Source organism: Mustela nivalis (assembly GCF_964662115.1).
Source record: "Mustela nivalis genome assembly, chromosome: 2".
NCBI lineage: Eukaryota > Metazoa > Chordata > Mammalia > Carnivora > Mustelidae > Mustela > Mustela nivalis.
Window position 1 is genome coordinate 10,401,977 of NC_139021.1, and position 17,891 is coordinate 10,419,867.

General features: G+C 39.1%; 1 protein-coding gene across 4 annotated transcripts in view; it reads left to right on the forward strand.

The window, feature by feature from the left end:
- ADCY8 (adenylate cyclase 8) overlaps positions 1-17,891 on the forward strand; it is a 217,735-nt gene that overhangs the window by 33,055 nt on the left and 166,789 nt on the right. For all 4 annotated transcript variants that reach the window (XM_082719720.1, XM_082719721.1, XM_082719722.1 and 1 more), the window contains exon 2: positions 14,067-14,216. In XM_082719720.1, coding sequence (XP_082575846.1) covers positions 14,067-14,216 — 150 coding nt within the window. The remainder of the gene's footprint in view (positions 1-14,066; positions 14,217-17,891) is intronic.

Genomic DNA, 17,891 nt, shown 5'->3' on the forward strand with positions numbered 1-17,891 from the left:
GACCGGGAAGCCATGCATCCCTGTTTTCCTAGGGTGGTTAAGGCATGCCTCTGATCCCCCTCTGATCATTGAATGATTCCCTTCACTGTCAAATTGTTTTATTTGAGTAATTATTATAGGGTCACCTAATAATAGTAATCATAGCACCCACTTCATTCAATTACTGTGTGAATTAAACGAGTTGTTACAGACACACTGTTGAAAGCATTGCCTACACCATCGCAGGTGCTCAATACTATTTATTAGTTAATGATGTCAGGTGTTGTCATGAAAGCCGTCAGGACATGTCATGAAGGGAAGGACATGTCATGTGGGCAAAGATATCATCTGTTATTTTTGTACCCCCCAGTGCTCCAGTCAGTAGATAGCTCAAGATTAGTTACACAAAGAAAAGAAATCTACGTAACAAGGTTACAAATGTGGAGATACTTGAAATAGAATCCCTGTGTTCTGTGAGCAAAACAGTTTTGAAAATGAATCTGTGCACCTCCCACTTATCCAGCAGTAATTTACTGAGCATCTACTGTGTACTGGTAACTGCAGGACTCCCGGGAAGGGTTCTACCCCTCAGCACTGTTTATTGTTGAGTAGGGTTAGGGCAGGGAGGCTGTGCTGTATAGAGTTAAGATGTTTAGCAGCACCTCTGGCCCCCATCACCAAATATCAGTATTCCCCCCTCCAGATGGGACATTCTAAAATATCTCGAGGCATTGCTGAAAACCTCCAACTGCACAAAATCTCCCATTTGAGATCCACTACTCTAAGGTTAGGACCTGCCTTCTTCACCTTCATAATAGTGTGGGGAAGCTGGGAAGTCTGGTACTTGTTGGTTTTGTATGAATGTGGTCCTGATGCAGCATAGACATGGGCCTATGATTTTCTCCATGAGTCATTAATATTTATGACAAGTTAATTCAGTAATACTCATTCTTTTATTCTTTTTTGGAGGGAAGAGTTAACCAGGCCATCAATTCAATATATTTCCGCATGAAATATTTCATGTTTTCTACTGTTTGTACATTCACTCATTATCATGCACCTACTGTTTGCCAGATATAGCTTCTCTTCATCTTGGCCTTTATCTGTGTTGGATAGGACACCTTTCTCTTCCCTTCTTTGGTCTGGTAATCAGAGAGTCTTCTATGCTTGTTGCAAACAAGAGTCATGAATGGTTTTGAAAGATCAGTCTCATCAAAAATGAAAATCTTCTCTTTGAAAAAAACGCCTCCATGGAAGTGTTTTCATCTGGCTTTGGCACTCCCCCATGTCTTTCTGGGGAATTATCACAGGTCTTTCAGAAAACATCAGTTCTGACATTTCTCATGGAGATTTAAACAGGGTTATGAGAGAACTGGTTATGGTGATTTGTATCTTCTGAAGCACCTTTCCTTTTTTGCAACATTGGGCACCATCTGCAAAGGAAGTGATTTGCTCACTACACCACCAGGAATTGTGACAATGTGGAAACACCTTCTGTAGATTTCCTCCTACTTCACGGGGAAGAAGACTGGACTAGAAACTAGAAAACATGTATTCTAGTAAATTCCCCATTTTTTATGTTTTCCACCACTGACAGGTTGGTGAGCCTATGTCACCCATGACCCGTCCCACCTTTACTTTCTACCTTCCACACTCGCACATGTATGTGTACCCACACGCATAAGCTGTTACCCCGAGACAACCATGAAGACCAAAAGTACTCACCTTTCCCTGAAATTACCCCAGAATTATGGGGGAGGCAGGGCTCAGCAAAAATTTTCTGCAAAGGACCAGACAATAGGGGCACCTGAGTGGCTCAGTCGACTTAGTGTCTGACTCTTGACTTCAACTCCAGTCATGAGCTTGGGGTCCTGGGATCAAGTCCTACATTGGCCTCTGCACTCAGTAGGGTATCTGCCCCTCCCCCCTGCTTGTGTGCACTCTGTCTCTATCTCCAATAAGTAAATAAATATAATCTTTTTTAAAAAAAGGACCCGGCAATAAATGGTTAAATAATTCAGGTTTTGTGACCCACACAGTGAAATTCTCCTCTCTCTACACCTCCTCGTCCTTCCCCTCCTCCTTCTTCTTTCATTATTTCTTTCTTTTTAATATTTTATCTATTTATTTGACAGACAGAGATCACAAGTAGACAGAAAGAGGGGAGGGGAAATAGCAGGACCCTGGGATCATGACCTGAGCCAAAGGCAGAGGCTTTAATCCACTGAGCCACCCAGGTGCCCTTCTTTCATTATTTCTTTAAAAAAAAAAAAAAGGTGAAAACCACTCTTAGCTCACCGGCATTACAAAAACAGGTACTGGACTGATTTGTCTCGCCTGTAGTTTGTGCGCTGTGAAGAACATGGATGAAAACTCCCCCTGCTTTTTCCAGGACTGTCCATATTTGAAAATTAAGTTCTCTGTCCCAGGCAAGCCAGGACAGTTGGCCATTCTGGTACCATGGGTAATTACTTAATGTCTCTGAGCCTCAGGTTTCTGTAAAATGGGGCTAATAAGACCAAGCAGGATTGCTACTGAATTGTCTATAAAATGGTACATTTGAAGGCCAAAGGACAGTGTCTGGTACACAATAGGGGCATGGAAACAGAAGTTCTCCTAAAATCCCCTTAATAAGAGGTAGACAGGAGATTCTAAGTGGTGAAGTTACCTCAGGCTGCAAAACACTCTTGGAACAATTAGGGCTACTTGTTTTGTTCATCTCTCTGAAGACAGTGGAGTAGACATTGTAACCATGTTAATATCTTGCCTGCTTTGCATTAGTAGCATGATTTATCTTTAAAATTTGGGCTGCCACCTGGTATGTTTCTCCTATTTAAGAAATAATTAACTTCCATCATTTTGTGCTTTGTCCAGTTTTAAGTTTAACCACTTATTTTTCCTTGCTTCCAGTCCATCCTGTGGTTAGCCTTTTCCATTTTTACTTCTTCCTTCTGTCACAGTTTAACAATGTGAGAAAAGTCTTCTATCTCTGTTCTTTTATTCTTTTACTTTTTTTTTCTTCAAAATCCTCTGTTTTGTGGTTTTCTGAAAAGACTGCATTGTCCCTTCATTACGTGGTCATTTCTCAGGACACCAGTTGTGGAAGTCAGATTTTTACAGGTAAGTTTTTCATCAGTCTGTGTGACTTCTTACGGTTTGCCATCTGAGTTCAGAAGGATTCATTTTTTAATCTTTTTTCTAGATGTTCACATAAGTTTATTACCTGATGGCTCTGTTACTTTTTTTTTTTTTTCAAACTTCATTCCGTTCCCTTCATGATTTATTTTTCCAGTTCAGTGTGTACTATTTATAAAGGACAAGGAGGAATCGTGGTCACGGGCTGGCAGCTGTGGGAGAGTCCACGACCCTGGCAGAGGATGTTGGTGGTACTGTCTCTCCCATTTGCTCAGCCACTGCTGGGAATCCAGCTAATCCTTCCTCCGTGCCATTCTTCACCAAAGCCTCACAGATGGAGTTTAACCTGGATGTATGCATCCCACATACCTTGTCATGGGTGATCTTTCTGAAACACAGACCTGTTTGCCTACTCACTCAAACCCTCACTGAGTCACCACTGTGATATAAGACAACAAAGCGGTAATGACCACCACCACAAGAACAGTCAATACTCACTGAGTAATTACTGTGCTACAGACCCTTTGTTACTTGCTTGTCATCAATTATCCAACGATATTTCTAGGGAAGTATTCCTATTTTACAGGTGAGGAAATTGGAGGGCTAGAGAAATTAACTAACTGGGTCAAGGTCATACATACAACAAGAAAGTGGCATTACTGGGAGCCGAGATCCTTAACCACTGGGCTGAACTGCTGAGCTCTACACAGCAGAGCAAACTGAGCTATTTAGTATCTGGCCCTTAGTGAGGGGAATGGTTTGCATTGGTTGCCCTGGGGGTACATGGTGATTTAAGGCCCACTCTGTCTCCTGAGTTAGTTCCCTAATCCCCACCTCCACTGTCTTCTCTGAGAATAAATGAGAAATAAACATTCTTCATAAAGTAGCATAACTACAAAAGATTTTAATATTTTGTGGTCCTCTGTGGTGTTTCTTAACCTGGAGAAAGAAAATTTGTACGACATCATTTATTCAGAAAAAAAAAATTGTGTCACACCGTAGAACAAAATTTGGGGAAAAAAGATGGCCTCATATTTAATATATAGAGAACAGATAGCATGTCTGCTATCTGTTAGGTGCTTTCATATATATATATATATATATAGAGAGAGAGAGAGAGATACAGATATGCATACATACACATTACTTCGATGAGGCAGTTTTATTCCCATTACTCAGATGAGAAGCTTGAGGCTCAAAAAGGCAAAAGGTGACATTCCCAAGATCATATGTCTAGAAAGTGGTGAAGATGAGAGCTGCAAACCCAAGTCTCTGGCTGCAGAAGCTCCAGGACAGGCAGGTGCAAAAGCCTCTAGTGGATAGTTGCCTCACTCTCTTGTCAGGACCCCTTCCATCAAACCTGAATGGCCCTGGGGATTCCGAAGTATTATTTTCATCATTGGCCCCTGTGTTCATGCTTCCCACTCTGTAGCCTCTCCTTCTGCCCAGGGTGCAACCGTCAATGCCTGTGAGGACAGGCCCCAGTCCTAAAGCAGAGAGGCCCAAGCACCGGGGCACTTCTCCAATTGTAAGAAAGACTTGTAAAAACACACACAGCTTGCCGAGAGCACAGGCATTGGTAGTTAAAGACCCTGGTGCGGCTCACAGCTCCTAAATCTTCTAAGCTGTTTGCCTTTGGGCAAGTTACTCTTAGAGCCCCGGTTTTAAGATTTATGAACAGAAGTAACTGGTGGCTGAGAACATCTTTGTCGGGAAAAGAGCTAAGAAAGCAGACACCTGGCTCACACATGAATGAAAATCTGCCAGGTGCTTAGGATGATTCTTCGCATATACTAAGTGTTCACTAAATGCTAAGTATCAACTAGAGAAGGATACCAGACCCTCATCAGCCAGGCTCACTCACCTGCAGATACCAGGCCTCTACCTGCATCATTCACTTATGCCCACTATGTGGCAAAACATCCAACCTGCCTCATTTGTGGTGCAGTATTTGTTGCTAAATTCTACCCTAGTCTCCTGAAAGGACTCCATTTGTTTTGAATATCCAAGGTCTCCTTCAGGTCCTAGCCAACCCTTGCTTGGATCCTGCAAAGTCAGACTTCCTGCATTCAGTTCCCGGCCCTACCCCCCAGGAGGGCTGTTTAACCTTAGACAAGTTCCTTAACCTCTCTGAACTTCAGCCTCCTCACTGGACAAAGCAGTACTTCCTTCCCCATTGAGATTATGGAAGAGCATATATGAAAATTACTTCATAAGATACACTGTGCTTAATATGAACTCAAAAAAGTTTTACTTGCTATTAGGTCGATTCCCAATTTCAGCCTGCATATCCTCCAAAATTTATAATGCACCATTAATGCAAAGGACAAGTCAAGGTGGAAATCCTTTAAATATTAGTTTTCAGCATTTCATATAAATTAAGCTACAGGGTAACACCTTTTAAATTTCTGGTTTCCATTAAAATATTGGAAATTATCCAAATACAAATCAATCCTTAAAGGACGATGATACATCTCTCCTTCATTTTCTTTCTAAATTTTAGAAATAAAACTATCTCCAGGGACAGAATCACTTTTCCGGAACTGACTTTCCAAATACAACAGCACTTGACACTTGAGTGGATGCTTCTGGAGACCCAGAAACAAGTGGAAGGAGGGTTTTTCCCTGTTCTTTTTTTTTTTTTTTTTAAGATTTTACTTATTTATTTGACAGAGAGAGGGGGAGCATAAGCAAGGAGAGCTGCAGGCACAGGGAGAGAGAGAAGCAGGTTCCTTGCTGAGGAGGGAGTCCTATAAGGGGCTTGTTCCCAGGATCCTTGGATTATTACCTGAGCCCAAGGCAAGTGCTTAATCAACTAAGCCACCCAGACACCCCTCTTTCCCCTGTTCTTTATAAAGCAGGCCTCCTCTAGGCATCAGCCACCCGGGCTGCAGACCATTGTGATGTTTCCTGTACATAGTAAGCCACAGACAAAATGCAGTTCTTCCTCCTGTGGCACCAGAAACCTTTATGACTGTGAGGCCTCCAGGGACCATGTCCTCTTTCCCCACCTCCAATCTGGCTACTTGGCAATGAATATCCATAGATCTTTCTTCAATAACAAAATGCAAATCCTGTATCAAATGGGGAAGCTGACTTTGGGAGCCCTTCCAACTCTGAGGCCCCTGGCCTCAAACAGCAGTGTCCACACATGGTCATCATTCCGGCATGGAAGGAGGCACCCAAGGCCCACAAAGAACCTTTCCAAGCCAGGGGTTGGGGGAGTTTGTAGGGGGGTGGTGGGGAGGAACTCGTCCTGTTCTGGATGAACAGGCCTACAGGGCCAGCATCTTTGTAAGGTGCTTCTCCTGTGCAGTCACAGTGATGGAATGTCTGGAAGTCATTTGGTCTCCACTCTTTTTCTGATACTCCACACAAAACAAATCTCTAAATTGGGCTGTCTCTTCCTTTGAAGAACATCTTCAGTGTCCAGCCTTGTCACAATACTTTCATGATTGCCATCCTGAGCCAAACTCTCATTCCAATGGGACTTTTGTAAGAGGCCTCTAACTTGTCTCCTTGACTCTGGCCTTGCCTTTCCTGCAGTCTCCTCTGTTTCCAGCAACAAGTATGACTTTTACAACATGGGAGATAGGTTATCCATCCGAGTACCCAGATCTCAGAACTCTCCAGTGCCTTCCCATCTCACAGAGAGAAAAGCCACTGCAGGTTTCCCCTGCTTTCTGAAAGTAGGACGCTCCTGTGAAACTTCTCATAGGCTGTACATGGTGGACAACCAAGAAGCAATTCAGACTGACTTATATGGAAAACTTTTTTAGCATTCTCAGATCCAAACATCACCTCTTAAGCTTTTCTGATCTACTTAGAGCATGTGTGGCTAATGGATGCACACAGTAAGTTGAGATGAAGGGCAGGTGCTCCCAGACACAGAGCTGTGGCAATTGCCGCTGGGATGCTGTGTGGTACCTGGGAAGGAGATGGATGTTGCTGATCTCCCTGCTCAGGGTGCCTGTGGCTTCCGTAACATACCAATACTGGACACTATTTTTACTTATGGTTAAAGGGCAAATTCTCTTTCGATTTCTTTCAGGTGAAAAAAACAGGTGCGAATGTAGGTCATTTGTAACAACAAAGTGGCATAACATGAACTCTCAAAATGAGGGGCATACCTGTATCACTACCAGGTCTGACACTTTGTTGCCTTCAGAGCTCACCTCCTAAACTTGTCTCCATCCTCATGCACTCCTCTCTGCTGCAACCTCAGTGGGCTTCATGCTTGGTAGAGTGTCTCCCTTCTCCTGCTGCAGAGCCTCTGCACTTTCTATTCCCTCTGCCTGGAATGTTCTTCCCAAATGTCCTCATGACTCATGAACTCACTTCTTTCAGGTTTTTGCTCAAAGGTCTTCATATCAGAGAGGAAATCTCTGAACTCCCCATAAATGAGTAGTCCCACCCCTCATTATTACTCTATCCTGCTTATGCTGCTACATTTCCCATCATAGCATTTATCACATACCTCCACCACTTACTAAATATTCCTTGGTATATTTGTTGATTATCTGTCTCCCACCACTAAAGTGAGACCAGGCCTTTATCTGCTTTGCACACTGCCAGTTTATAAAACTATACCTGATGTAGAACTTGCTCCATAAATAATTTTTAGAGTTACATTAATTAATAGGACTGAGGGGTTAGGAAGTCTTATCTATTGCAGTTTACAGATCTATAAATGTAGAAAAATAGAGCATTGGTCAACAAGTGCTTCTTAAGCATCTCACACTGAGCATGTCAGTTCCAGGGCAGAGCTGGGTTACAGAGAGGTCTCACAGGGACCTAGGCAGAATTGGGTAGTTTGGATGATTACAGAATATGACCAATCCGAAAGACTCATCACTATACTTGCCACTCCCCCATGGAACCACATATCTGCAGCTGCCACAATGGAATAGTATTTCCTTCATAAAATTTAGTTAAAAAAAGGAACAATAACTGAACAATGTAGGGTTTGGGGAGAAAGTACTTAGCTGATGCCAAAATGCAGCAGTAAAGATATTTGGGGAGTCAGTTACTAACTAAGAATCAAGTCTGTGTAGGAGTGTGTGTTTCTGGGCTCTGTTCTCCAGCACCTCTGCACCATTGTATCTCCTCCGCTTTTATTTCCCTGGTGCCATCTTGTTAGATTTTCACAAATGAGTTTGTCCTCATTCAGTGCACACAGATATACACACACAATTACACATAAACATGAGTATACACATGCAAACATGTGTATACATGCATTTCCTTTTATACATGTGTACACATATATATTTCCTTTTATTTTAAGCATGAGGATTACATTGATTTATAGGTTTGTGTTTTTTTTTTTTTTTTTTTTTTTTTTTTTTTAAGTTGCTAGGTTTTGGAGGTGGTTTTTTTTTTTTTTTTTTTAAACTTTTTATTTTTTATAAACATATATTTTTATCCCCAGGGGTACAGGTCTGTGAATCACCAGGTTTACACACTTCACAGCACTCACCAAAACACATACCCTCCCCAATGTCCATAATCCCACCCCCTTCTCCCAAACCCCCTCCCCCCAGCAACCCTCAGTTTGTTTTGTGAGATTAAGAGTCACTTATGGTTAGTCTCCCTCCCAATCCCATCTTGTTTCATTTATTCTTCTTCTACCCACTTAAGCCTCCATGTTGCATCACCACTTCCTCATATCAGGGAGATCATATGATAGTTGTCTTTCTCTGCTTGACTTATTTCGCTAAGCATGATACGCTCTAGTTCCATCCATGTTGTTGCAAATGGCAAGATTTCATTTCTTTTGATGGCTGCATAGTATTCCATTGTGTATATATACCACATCTTCTTGATCCATTCATCTGTGGATGGACATCTAGGTTCTTTCCATAGTTTGGCTATTGTGGACATTGCTGCTATAAACATTCGGGTGCATGTGCCCCTTTGGAACGCAAAAGGCAAGGGAAGCAAGGGAAAAAATGAACTACTGGGATTTCATCAAGATCAAAAGCTTTTGCACAGCAAAGGTTTGTGTTTTAATACAGCTTTAAATTAAAAACTTCTAAGATTAAACTTAATTTAAATTTAATCTCAAAAGTTTTGGATTAAAGTAAAATTACACTTTACTTAAAGTATCATACAGATTGGCTCATGCCATTTAATATTATCTTGTGATTTTATGTTCTTTTGTGGATGCATACCTCCAATGCATTCAGCCATTTTCTTACTGATAAAAATACGCAGTTTTCTTTCTCTCCCCGTAAGAAAGCTGCAGTTAAAATCCCTTAACAGAAGTTTCTGGTCCTAGAACAGATTATTTCCTTAAAATAGACAACCAAAAGTTGGGTCAGAGGGTCAAAAGAAATGAGTAAAACTTTGCAAAATGTTGCCAATTTGCTTTCTACTTCATTGATAATCAGGTGTTTTAATTTAAAAATTTAGTTATCTTTAATTTGAGATTTGGGTCATGCTTTTGTGCTTAGTGGCTCATTTTCCACGTGTAACTCTAACCCAATGGCATCTGTATGCATACATAGCATGAGGCAACCAGCCATCTTTTTTCTCTAGTAGTTGACCAATAGTCAACCAATCCCTTTACTGACAACTATTTTTCCCACTGAATTGTTGAGCTATATGTATCATAATAAAAACTCATCCCCTCTTTTGTCTATTTATGGGTGGTGTATTCCATTTTATTCTATTAACTTTTTTTAAATTTATTTTCAGTGTAACAGTATTTATTGTTTTTGCACCACACCCAGCACTCCATGCAATCCGTGCCCTCTCTAATACCCACCACCTGGTTCCCCCAACCTCCCACCCCCCACAACTTCAAAACCCTCAGGTTGTTTTTCGGAGTCCATAGTCTCTCATGGTTCACCTCCCCTTCCAATTTCCCTCAACTCCCTTCTCCTCTCCATCTCCCCTTGTCCTCCATGCTATTTGTTATGCTCCACAAATAAGTGAAACCATATGATAATTGACTCTCTCTGCTTGACTTATTTCACTCAGCATAATCTCTTTCAGTCCAGTCCATGTTGCTACAAAAGTTGGGTATTCATCCTTTCTGATGGAGGCATAATACTCCATACTGTATATGGACCACATCTTCCTTAACCATTCGTCCATTGAAGGGCATCTTGGTTCTTTCCACAGTTTGGTGACCGTGGCCATTGCTGCTGTAAACATTGGGGTACAGATGGCCCTTCTTTTCACTACATCTGTATCTTTGGGGTAAATACCCAGTAGTGCAATTGTAGGGTCATAGGGAAGTTCTATTTTTAATTTCTTGAGGAATCTCCACACTGTTCTCCAAAGAGGCTGCACCAACTTGCATTCCCACCAACAGTGTAAGATGGTTCCCCTTTCTCCACATCCTCTCCAACACATGTTGCTTCCTTTCTTGCTAATTTACTTTATTTTCTAAATGGGTAATAAACTGTCCTGACACACTTTGTTGAAAAATACCTCTTTTCTCCTTAGACCTCTGGTGACCAACTTTGTGCCTTTGTGTTTCTGGGTTCTCTATTGACATCCACTGGGCAATTTTTGGATACCTATATCAATACCATGATGCTTTGATTGCTAAAAACGTATAATAAGTCTCTATATCTGGTACCACAACTCCTTCTACTTTGTTCTTTAAAAATATCTTCGTATTTTTGACCCTTTGACCTTCCATATAAATTTTAAAATCATCTAAATTCTACTGGGGGTAAAAATACCTACTGAGATTTGAGAATTTTACTATAACAATTCTTCCCCATCCATAACATGGTATATAACCTTCCATCTATGTAGGTCTTATTTGATTATTTTAAATTAAATTCCATTATTTTCTTCACTAAATTCATTTTCTTCTGTTTGTTATCGGTGCACAGAAATGCAATTGACATTTTATTTTGATTTTATATCCAGCATCTTTGCTAAATTATTATTAATTTTAGTCATTTTTCTGTGGAGATTTTCTGGATATTCCACATGGATAATCATCTGCAAATAATGAAAGTATATTTCTTCCTTTCCAAACTTTATCACTTTTATTTTGTTTTTGTGTTTGTCCTATTGAGATGGCTAGCATTCAAAAATGGTGTTGAATACATTTGATGGTAACTGCTATTCTGGTCTTTAAGCAAATGCTCTTAACATTTTTCCATTGAGCAGGATGTTTGCTTTATGTATTTTTTGTTTTGTTTCTGTACATATTCTACATAATTATTTTAAAAGTTTATTTTTAATCTCAGGAGGTTTCTTTAATGAAAACATACTGAATTTCATCAATGCTGTTTCATGTCAGTGGAATGACTATAGGTTTTTTTTAAATTGTTTTAATAGTGTTTTTTAAAGCTATAAATGTGAATTACATTAGTTGAGTTGGTATTGTTAAACCATTATTGGATTTCTAGGGGAAATTCCCTGTTGTCAACTTGAATTATTTTATCTATACGTTGATGGATTTGATTTGCTAATATCATGTGTAGGCATTTTTCTCCCTGCTCATGAATGAGATTTACCAGTTACTCACCTTTACCCACCAACCATATTGGTTTTGGTATCAAGGCTATGTCAGCCTTATAAACTGAGTTTGCAATTTTCTCTTCTCTGGAAGAGACATTAAATATTTAAATTCTTTCTTCCACAATTATTTATAAAGTGCTCCAATGAATGCATCTGGACTCATTGCTTTTCCTTGTGAAAAGATTTTTAATTATGGTTCTATTTATTGACTTTTTCTCTTTTTCTTTGAGTCAGTTCTGGTAAAGATGTATTTTGAGAAGTACATCAATTCCATCTCAGATTTTTTATAGCATTAAACTTCATAACATATGCTTATTACCTATTAATTTCTGCAATCTTTGTCCCATTTCCTATTCTTAATCTTGCCTAAATGGACCTTCTCTCTCTCTCTCTCTTTCTTTTAAATTAAGCTTATAAGAATTGTTATCCTTTTTTAGTCTTTTCAGAAAATGAACTTCTGACTTTATTGATATATTTGTCTTTCTTGTGTATTTGTCTTTTATTTACTTTGCTCCTGTTTATTTTTTTTTTTCCTTTTTCATACTTTGGATCTATTCTGCCTTTTGTTTTTTGCTAAATCCTTAAGTTGAATGGCTAGCGCTTTGATTTTCAGCCTTTTAAAAAAAAAAAAAAGCATTTATTACTATACATTCCTCTGTGAGGACTACCAAAGTTTATTAAGTAGTATTTTCATATTATTCTTTAACTATTCATGTAGTTGTTATTCATATAACATATAATAGTTATTCATATAAATATTCATCTCAATAGGACAAACACAAAAACAAAATAAAAGTGATAAAGTTTGGAAAGGAAGAAATATACTTTCATTATTTGCAGATGATTATTTTCCATTTTAATATATTCTTAGATCCATAGGTTATTTAGAAATATTTTTAATTTCCAAACATATGATGTTGTCTTATTTATCTTTTTAAATTTCTTTGTAAATTGTTTCTACTGTAGTAATTGACTATAGTTATATGACACTAGTTCTTTGAAATTTGCTGAGGCTACCTTCAGGTTTTATCACAAAATCCTTTTTATAAATATTCAATATGTGCCTTAAAAGAATTTGTACCATCTAGTTGCTGGCTACTATGTTCCATTTCAAGTTTGTTAGTTGTATGAGCTATTGAAATTATCTCTGCCTTTGCTGATTTTTAGCAGTCCATCGCCTTAACCACTCGGCCACCTTGTCACTTCCGTGCCTTTGCTGATTTTTAAAATCTATTTGATCTATTAACTGCTGAACATTGTGTAAAAAATAGATCACTGTGATAACAGATGCGTAAATAATGCCACAGACTTATGTCACACTTTGCACTGTGTATTCTGAGCTATGTTGCTAAATGTGCTCAAGTTCATAATTTTTAGATCTTTATGGTAAATTAAAGCTCTTATCATTATATAGTGACCTTATTTTTCACCAGTAATTTTTTTCCTTCAGTTCCCTTTCATATAGAATTTACACACCAAAACCAGCTTTATTTTGTTTTGACTTGTAAACTTTTCTTTTCAGTGTATTTTATTATTTTTAAGCCTATTATTTATTTAGAAAGTATGAGCAGGATGAGAGGCAAAGGGAGAGAGAAAGAGAGAATCTCAAGCAGACTCCACACTGAGTGTGAGCCTGATGTGGTACTCGGTCTCACAACCCGGAGATCATGACCTGAGCTGAAATCAAGAGTCAGATGCTCAACCGACTGAACCATCCAGATGCTCCTCATTTCAGTGTATTTTAGAAATGTCTTTCTTTTTTATTTACCCTGAAAATCATTATCATAACTGGAGAACATGTCCTCTGTCTGTAACATTTTCTCTGTCTGCTTTCAAGGTTATTTGTGGTTTATTGATTTAAGTTTATTGGATTTTTTTCTTCTGTCATCTACATTATGCTATTACTATCCTCCAGTGACTGTTTTAATTTTCAGTGCTGTGTTTTCCACTTCTAGAACTTCCATATTGTGTGCATGGTTTCTATTTCTCTAAGATTTTCTTTGTGTTCATTGCTACCATGTTTACCTTTATATCATTGGAAAAAAAGCTTTAAGGGCTACTAGATATAATAGTAGTACTATTAGCTATTTCTTATGAGTCCCTTTCCCTTCTTCTGACCTGCTTCTCCATCTAGAAGGCTAAAAACTTCAGCTAGTGAAGGGGGAGAAGTGAGGCAGAGTGAGAAAGAGAGAAGTGCTCCTATCTAACCTCAAGTTTCTAATTCAAGTTCAAATCTACACTTGCAGTAGGAGAAGCCTTAAATTGGATGTGAAGGTCAAGAGAGGTTTTCTGAGGGGATGACATTTCACCCAAGACCCAAATGGTTCCTTTAACCTAATACCAAATGTTTGGATTACTACCTTAAGATTTACTTTGGAAATCTTTTCTTTATGTTTCTATTCATCTCCAAACAGCAGTTGCTTTAATCACCTGACAAGCCTATGTTTGCAAATGTGTTTTAGGTTGTGGCCCAGGCAGTGTTATTCATGTGTATGAACACAGCTGGAATCTTCATCAGCTACCTGTCAGACCGGGCCCAGCGCCAAGCCTTCCTGGAGACGCGGAGGTGTGTGGAGGCCAGGCTACGCCTGGAGACGGAAAACCAAAGACAGGTACCAATTGGAAAGGCCTACTGCCTGAGTTACATGGAGCTTTTCTCCTCCCCAAACACATCCTGACTTCAAGTGTTTTCTTCAAGTTTTGTGTCATGGATTCCAGAGTCTAAAATAGCCATGTTAAACTTATAGCTCAAAGCAGGTTGGTCTTGTTTGCCATATCCAATTAAATGTTGTTTACAAGAAATAAAAGAATTTGTCATCAAGTGCTTTTCTGACATTTCGACTGACATCTGTGTTTCTGAACAAGGCCATGGTTCCTAAAAGCCATTAACAGTCTCATTTTTGACCCTCCGTTTTTGAAACTGTGAACAGTTACTTGAAATAAATATTTTCACTACATGCCAAATTATAGTAAGCTTATGGAAGAATCTTGTACATGTGTAGTTCCTAATACATCATCCTGATTTTCAGAAGAGATTATAGAACACAAAAAAAATTATGGAACATGATACCAATCCTAGGACATGGGATGCAGTAGGGAAAACAATTTGGGTTGGATCAAAGGTCATGGGTTTTCAGTTTGAAGAAACTGAAATGAAGTTTTTTGGATATAAGATGTTATAACTTAAGATGTTGTAAGAATTTTTAAAATAGACTTGGCCCCAAATTATATATTTCCCTAAAATGAAATCAGCTTTCAAAAAAAAAATATAGATTTGCCCCATGAAAATTATCCATATGATATTCAAAATTCATGATTATCTTTGTATCTGAAGGCACTTTTCAAAAAGGAATAGTAGGAATATATAGAAAATTGGTTATGGCATCAACATATAATCTCCTAAATGTATATGCTCTTGGGAATTCTATGTTCAACAGATATATTAGTTCTATCATCCAAGGCTCTCTTAAAAATGTTACATTTATGGATACCCACTTATTTTTAAAGATTTTATTTATTTATTTGACAGAGAAAGAGATGGCAAGAGAGGGAGCACAACCAAGGGGGGGTGGGAAAGGGAGAAGCAGGCTTCCTGGTGAGCAGCAAGCCTAATGCGGGACTCGATCCTAAGACCCTGGGATCATGACCTGAGCTGAAGGCAGATGCTTAACAACTGAGCCACCCAGAGACTCCTGGATAATCACTTGTTATATTAATCTTTATGCAATAATAGTTTGAGAATTTACCAAAAAGTACCACATTGTCTTCATCTTAATTTGATCAAATAATCATAATAATAAAATAATATTATAATATTGTATATAATAAATATTATATTATAAAATTATTATAATTGTAATAATAATAAAATAATAAAATAAAAATTTGAACTAAGTGAAGCAAGATCTGTGTGATCATGAATGAGACAGAGAGGTAGGTGCAACTGGCTGAAACTCAAGTCCCACTGCCATATGTCATTACCAGGGACACAGAGGAAACTATTGAATTTCCAGATCCTACATGGACTTCACAGGAATCAGAGCTAGGAAATTTCAAAATTAATGTCCACAACAATTATGCTACACTATAATAGATTTATTATAGTTGTCCTGAATATCCCTGTAAAACCATTTAGGAAAATAACTTGAAATCACCTTGTGCAATCAACATGAGTATCTCCCAGGACGAAATGTTGTGTTCGTCTGCAAAACAGAGCAGTTGCCAGACGGCACATCATTCTTTCCATGGGACATGTGCCAATTCAGAGAATACTGCTGCATTAATAATTTATTTGACTGTTCTTGATGCCCTAATGCAAAGAGAATGACAGTTGTGGTTGAGATGTCTGGGAAGCTTAGGCTTTTATTTAGTGTTTATGAAACACTGGAGGTCCTGAAAATGATTGCTGTATCATACCCATAAGACTTTTCTTCATCTCGACCTTCAAGTTGAATGTCTTGGAGTCACTGTGATGTAGTCATTCCACATGATAGAGGGACCTTCCTCTGGCCTCTGTAAGCTTAATTTTTCTGAAGTTGATGGAAAGAATACCATACAGAGGGGAGAACAAGTGGCAGCTGGAATGTAGGGAACAGTGGCTAGCGTTCATCCATACCCATCTTACCTCCTGGTTGGGTCACCGAAGCCAGTGAGCTCTCTGCGCTGGTTCTTCATCCATACATGGGGCAAGATCTTTCTTTACAGTTTTGTGTTTCCCTCAAGTGAGATAATGTGCATAAATCAATACAAAATTAAAAGTTGGGGGTGCCTCAGTGGCCCAGTTGGTTGAGTGACCAACTCTTCAGCGTCAGCTCAGGTCATGAGCTCAGGGTAGTGAGATCAAGCCCAGCATTGGGTTCCATGCTCAGCACAGAGTCCACTTGGGTTTCTCTCTCCCTCTCCCTCTCCCTCTTCCCCTCCCCTCCTCTCTCTCGCCCTCTCTCAATAATAAAATCTTTTAAAAAGTTTATAAGTCAACCTCATTAAAAGAAAAGACTGTCTTTTGGTGGAATATTCTTTTTTCTAAATATTCAGCAAAATAAGCTATAGGTTGTTATAACCATGTGCTCACCATTATAATAATGTATTTCTGGTATATTGACCAGGCCTGCCCCCAGAGGCAGTAGATAAGATAGTTGGCTCTGTATCATTCAAAGCTAAATTTCCTCTCCATTGACATGTGATCTCTGCTTCAGGTCTCTGTTGTCTCTGAGAACTTCCTCAGTGGTAGATAGGAAGAGAAGGCTTTCCAATGAACTGCTCAGGATTTAACATCTTTGGTAAATTAGTTACTGTCTTAGTGAGCTTAAGCAAGCTCTGGGCTTTAGTTTCTCCATCCGTAGCATGGGAATAATAATACCCTTCCTGAAGAGTCACCTTAATGAGAAATACTGTGTGTAGTGCTCTTGTAGCTCAATGAAGAGTTTCTATCAGCATGACTGTGCAGAATGATTTCTATGAGTCATCCAGCAGAGCTCAATCCTAGGAGGACTCCTATGAGAACACATTAGAGATTGGCTTGTCTTACTTGAAACCCCAAGTGAAAGTTACTCATTTGGAGGGAAATCAGGATGGTGGTTTGCCTTTGGTTTCCAGCAGCCAGAGCTCAACATTAGGCTCCATATCTGTTAAAATATCATATGTCATTAACAAATCCACCTCCATTTACCTCTTATAAGAGCTGATTATAATACCATAACTTCCAGAAATTCTGTACCTTACAAAGGAGACACTGTAAGGGCCTAAGGGACAGCAGATCCTTTTTCCTTGAGAAATTTTCCCAGAGGAGACTACACTGCAATTTTTTTCTGTATTTATAAAATACAGAATCAAGAGGTCTTATTTCACAGAAACATTCAAGTTTTGTGGGCTTTTTCAAGAGCTGGCTTTATCTCATGTTAGGATACAAAGGAAATACTTACATGACTAATTTTATTTAATCATAAATTAATTTATTTGAGGACCTCTTATGTGCCATGAACTTTGCTGGACACTGAGAACCTAACAGTGACTAGCAGTTGGTTCCTGGTCTTCCAGAATTTACCAGGTATGGAAAGGGATGGTTACACAGATGCCTCTGGCAATAATGCATGGGGCAAACCTTAGACGCAGTCTGATGGGAGCCTGCCTAAAAGAAACGATGCCTCAGTTGATGTGTGAGTAGGATTTAGCTCAGCAGGGAAGCAGTGGAGATTGCCACTTACGTGTCTACTACACAAACATCCCGAATGAGGGGAGAACACAGTTTGTTGGGACAGTTATGAGCACTCCCATGATGACTTCTCCAT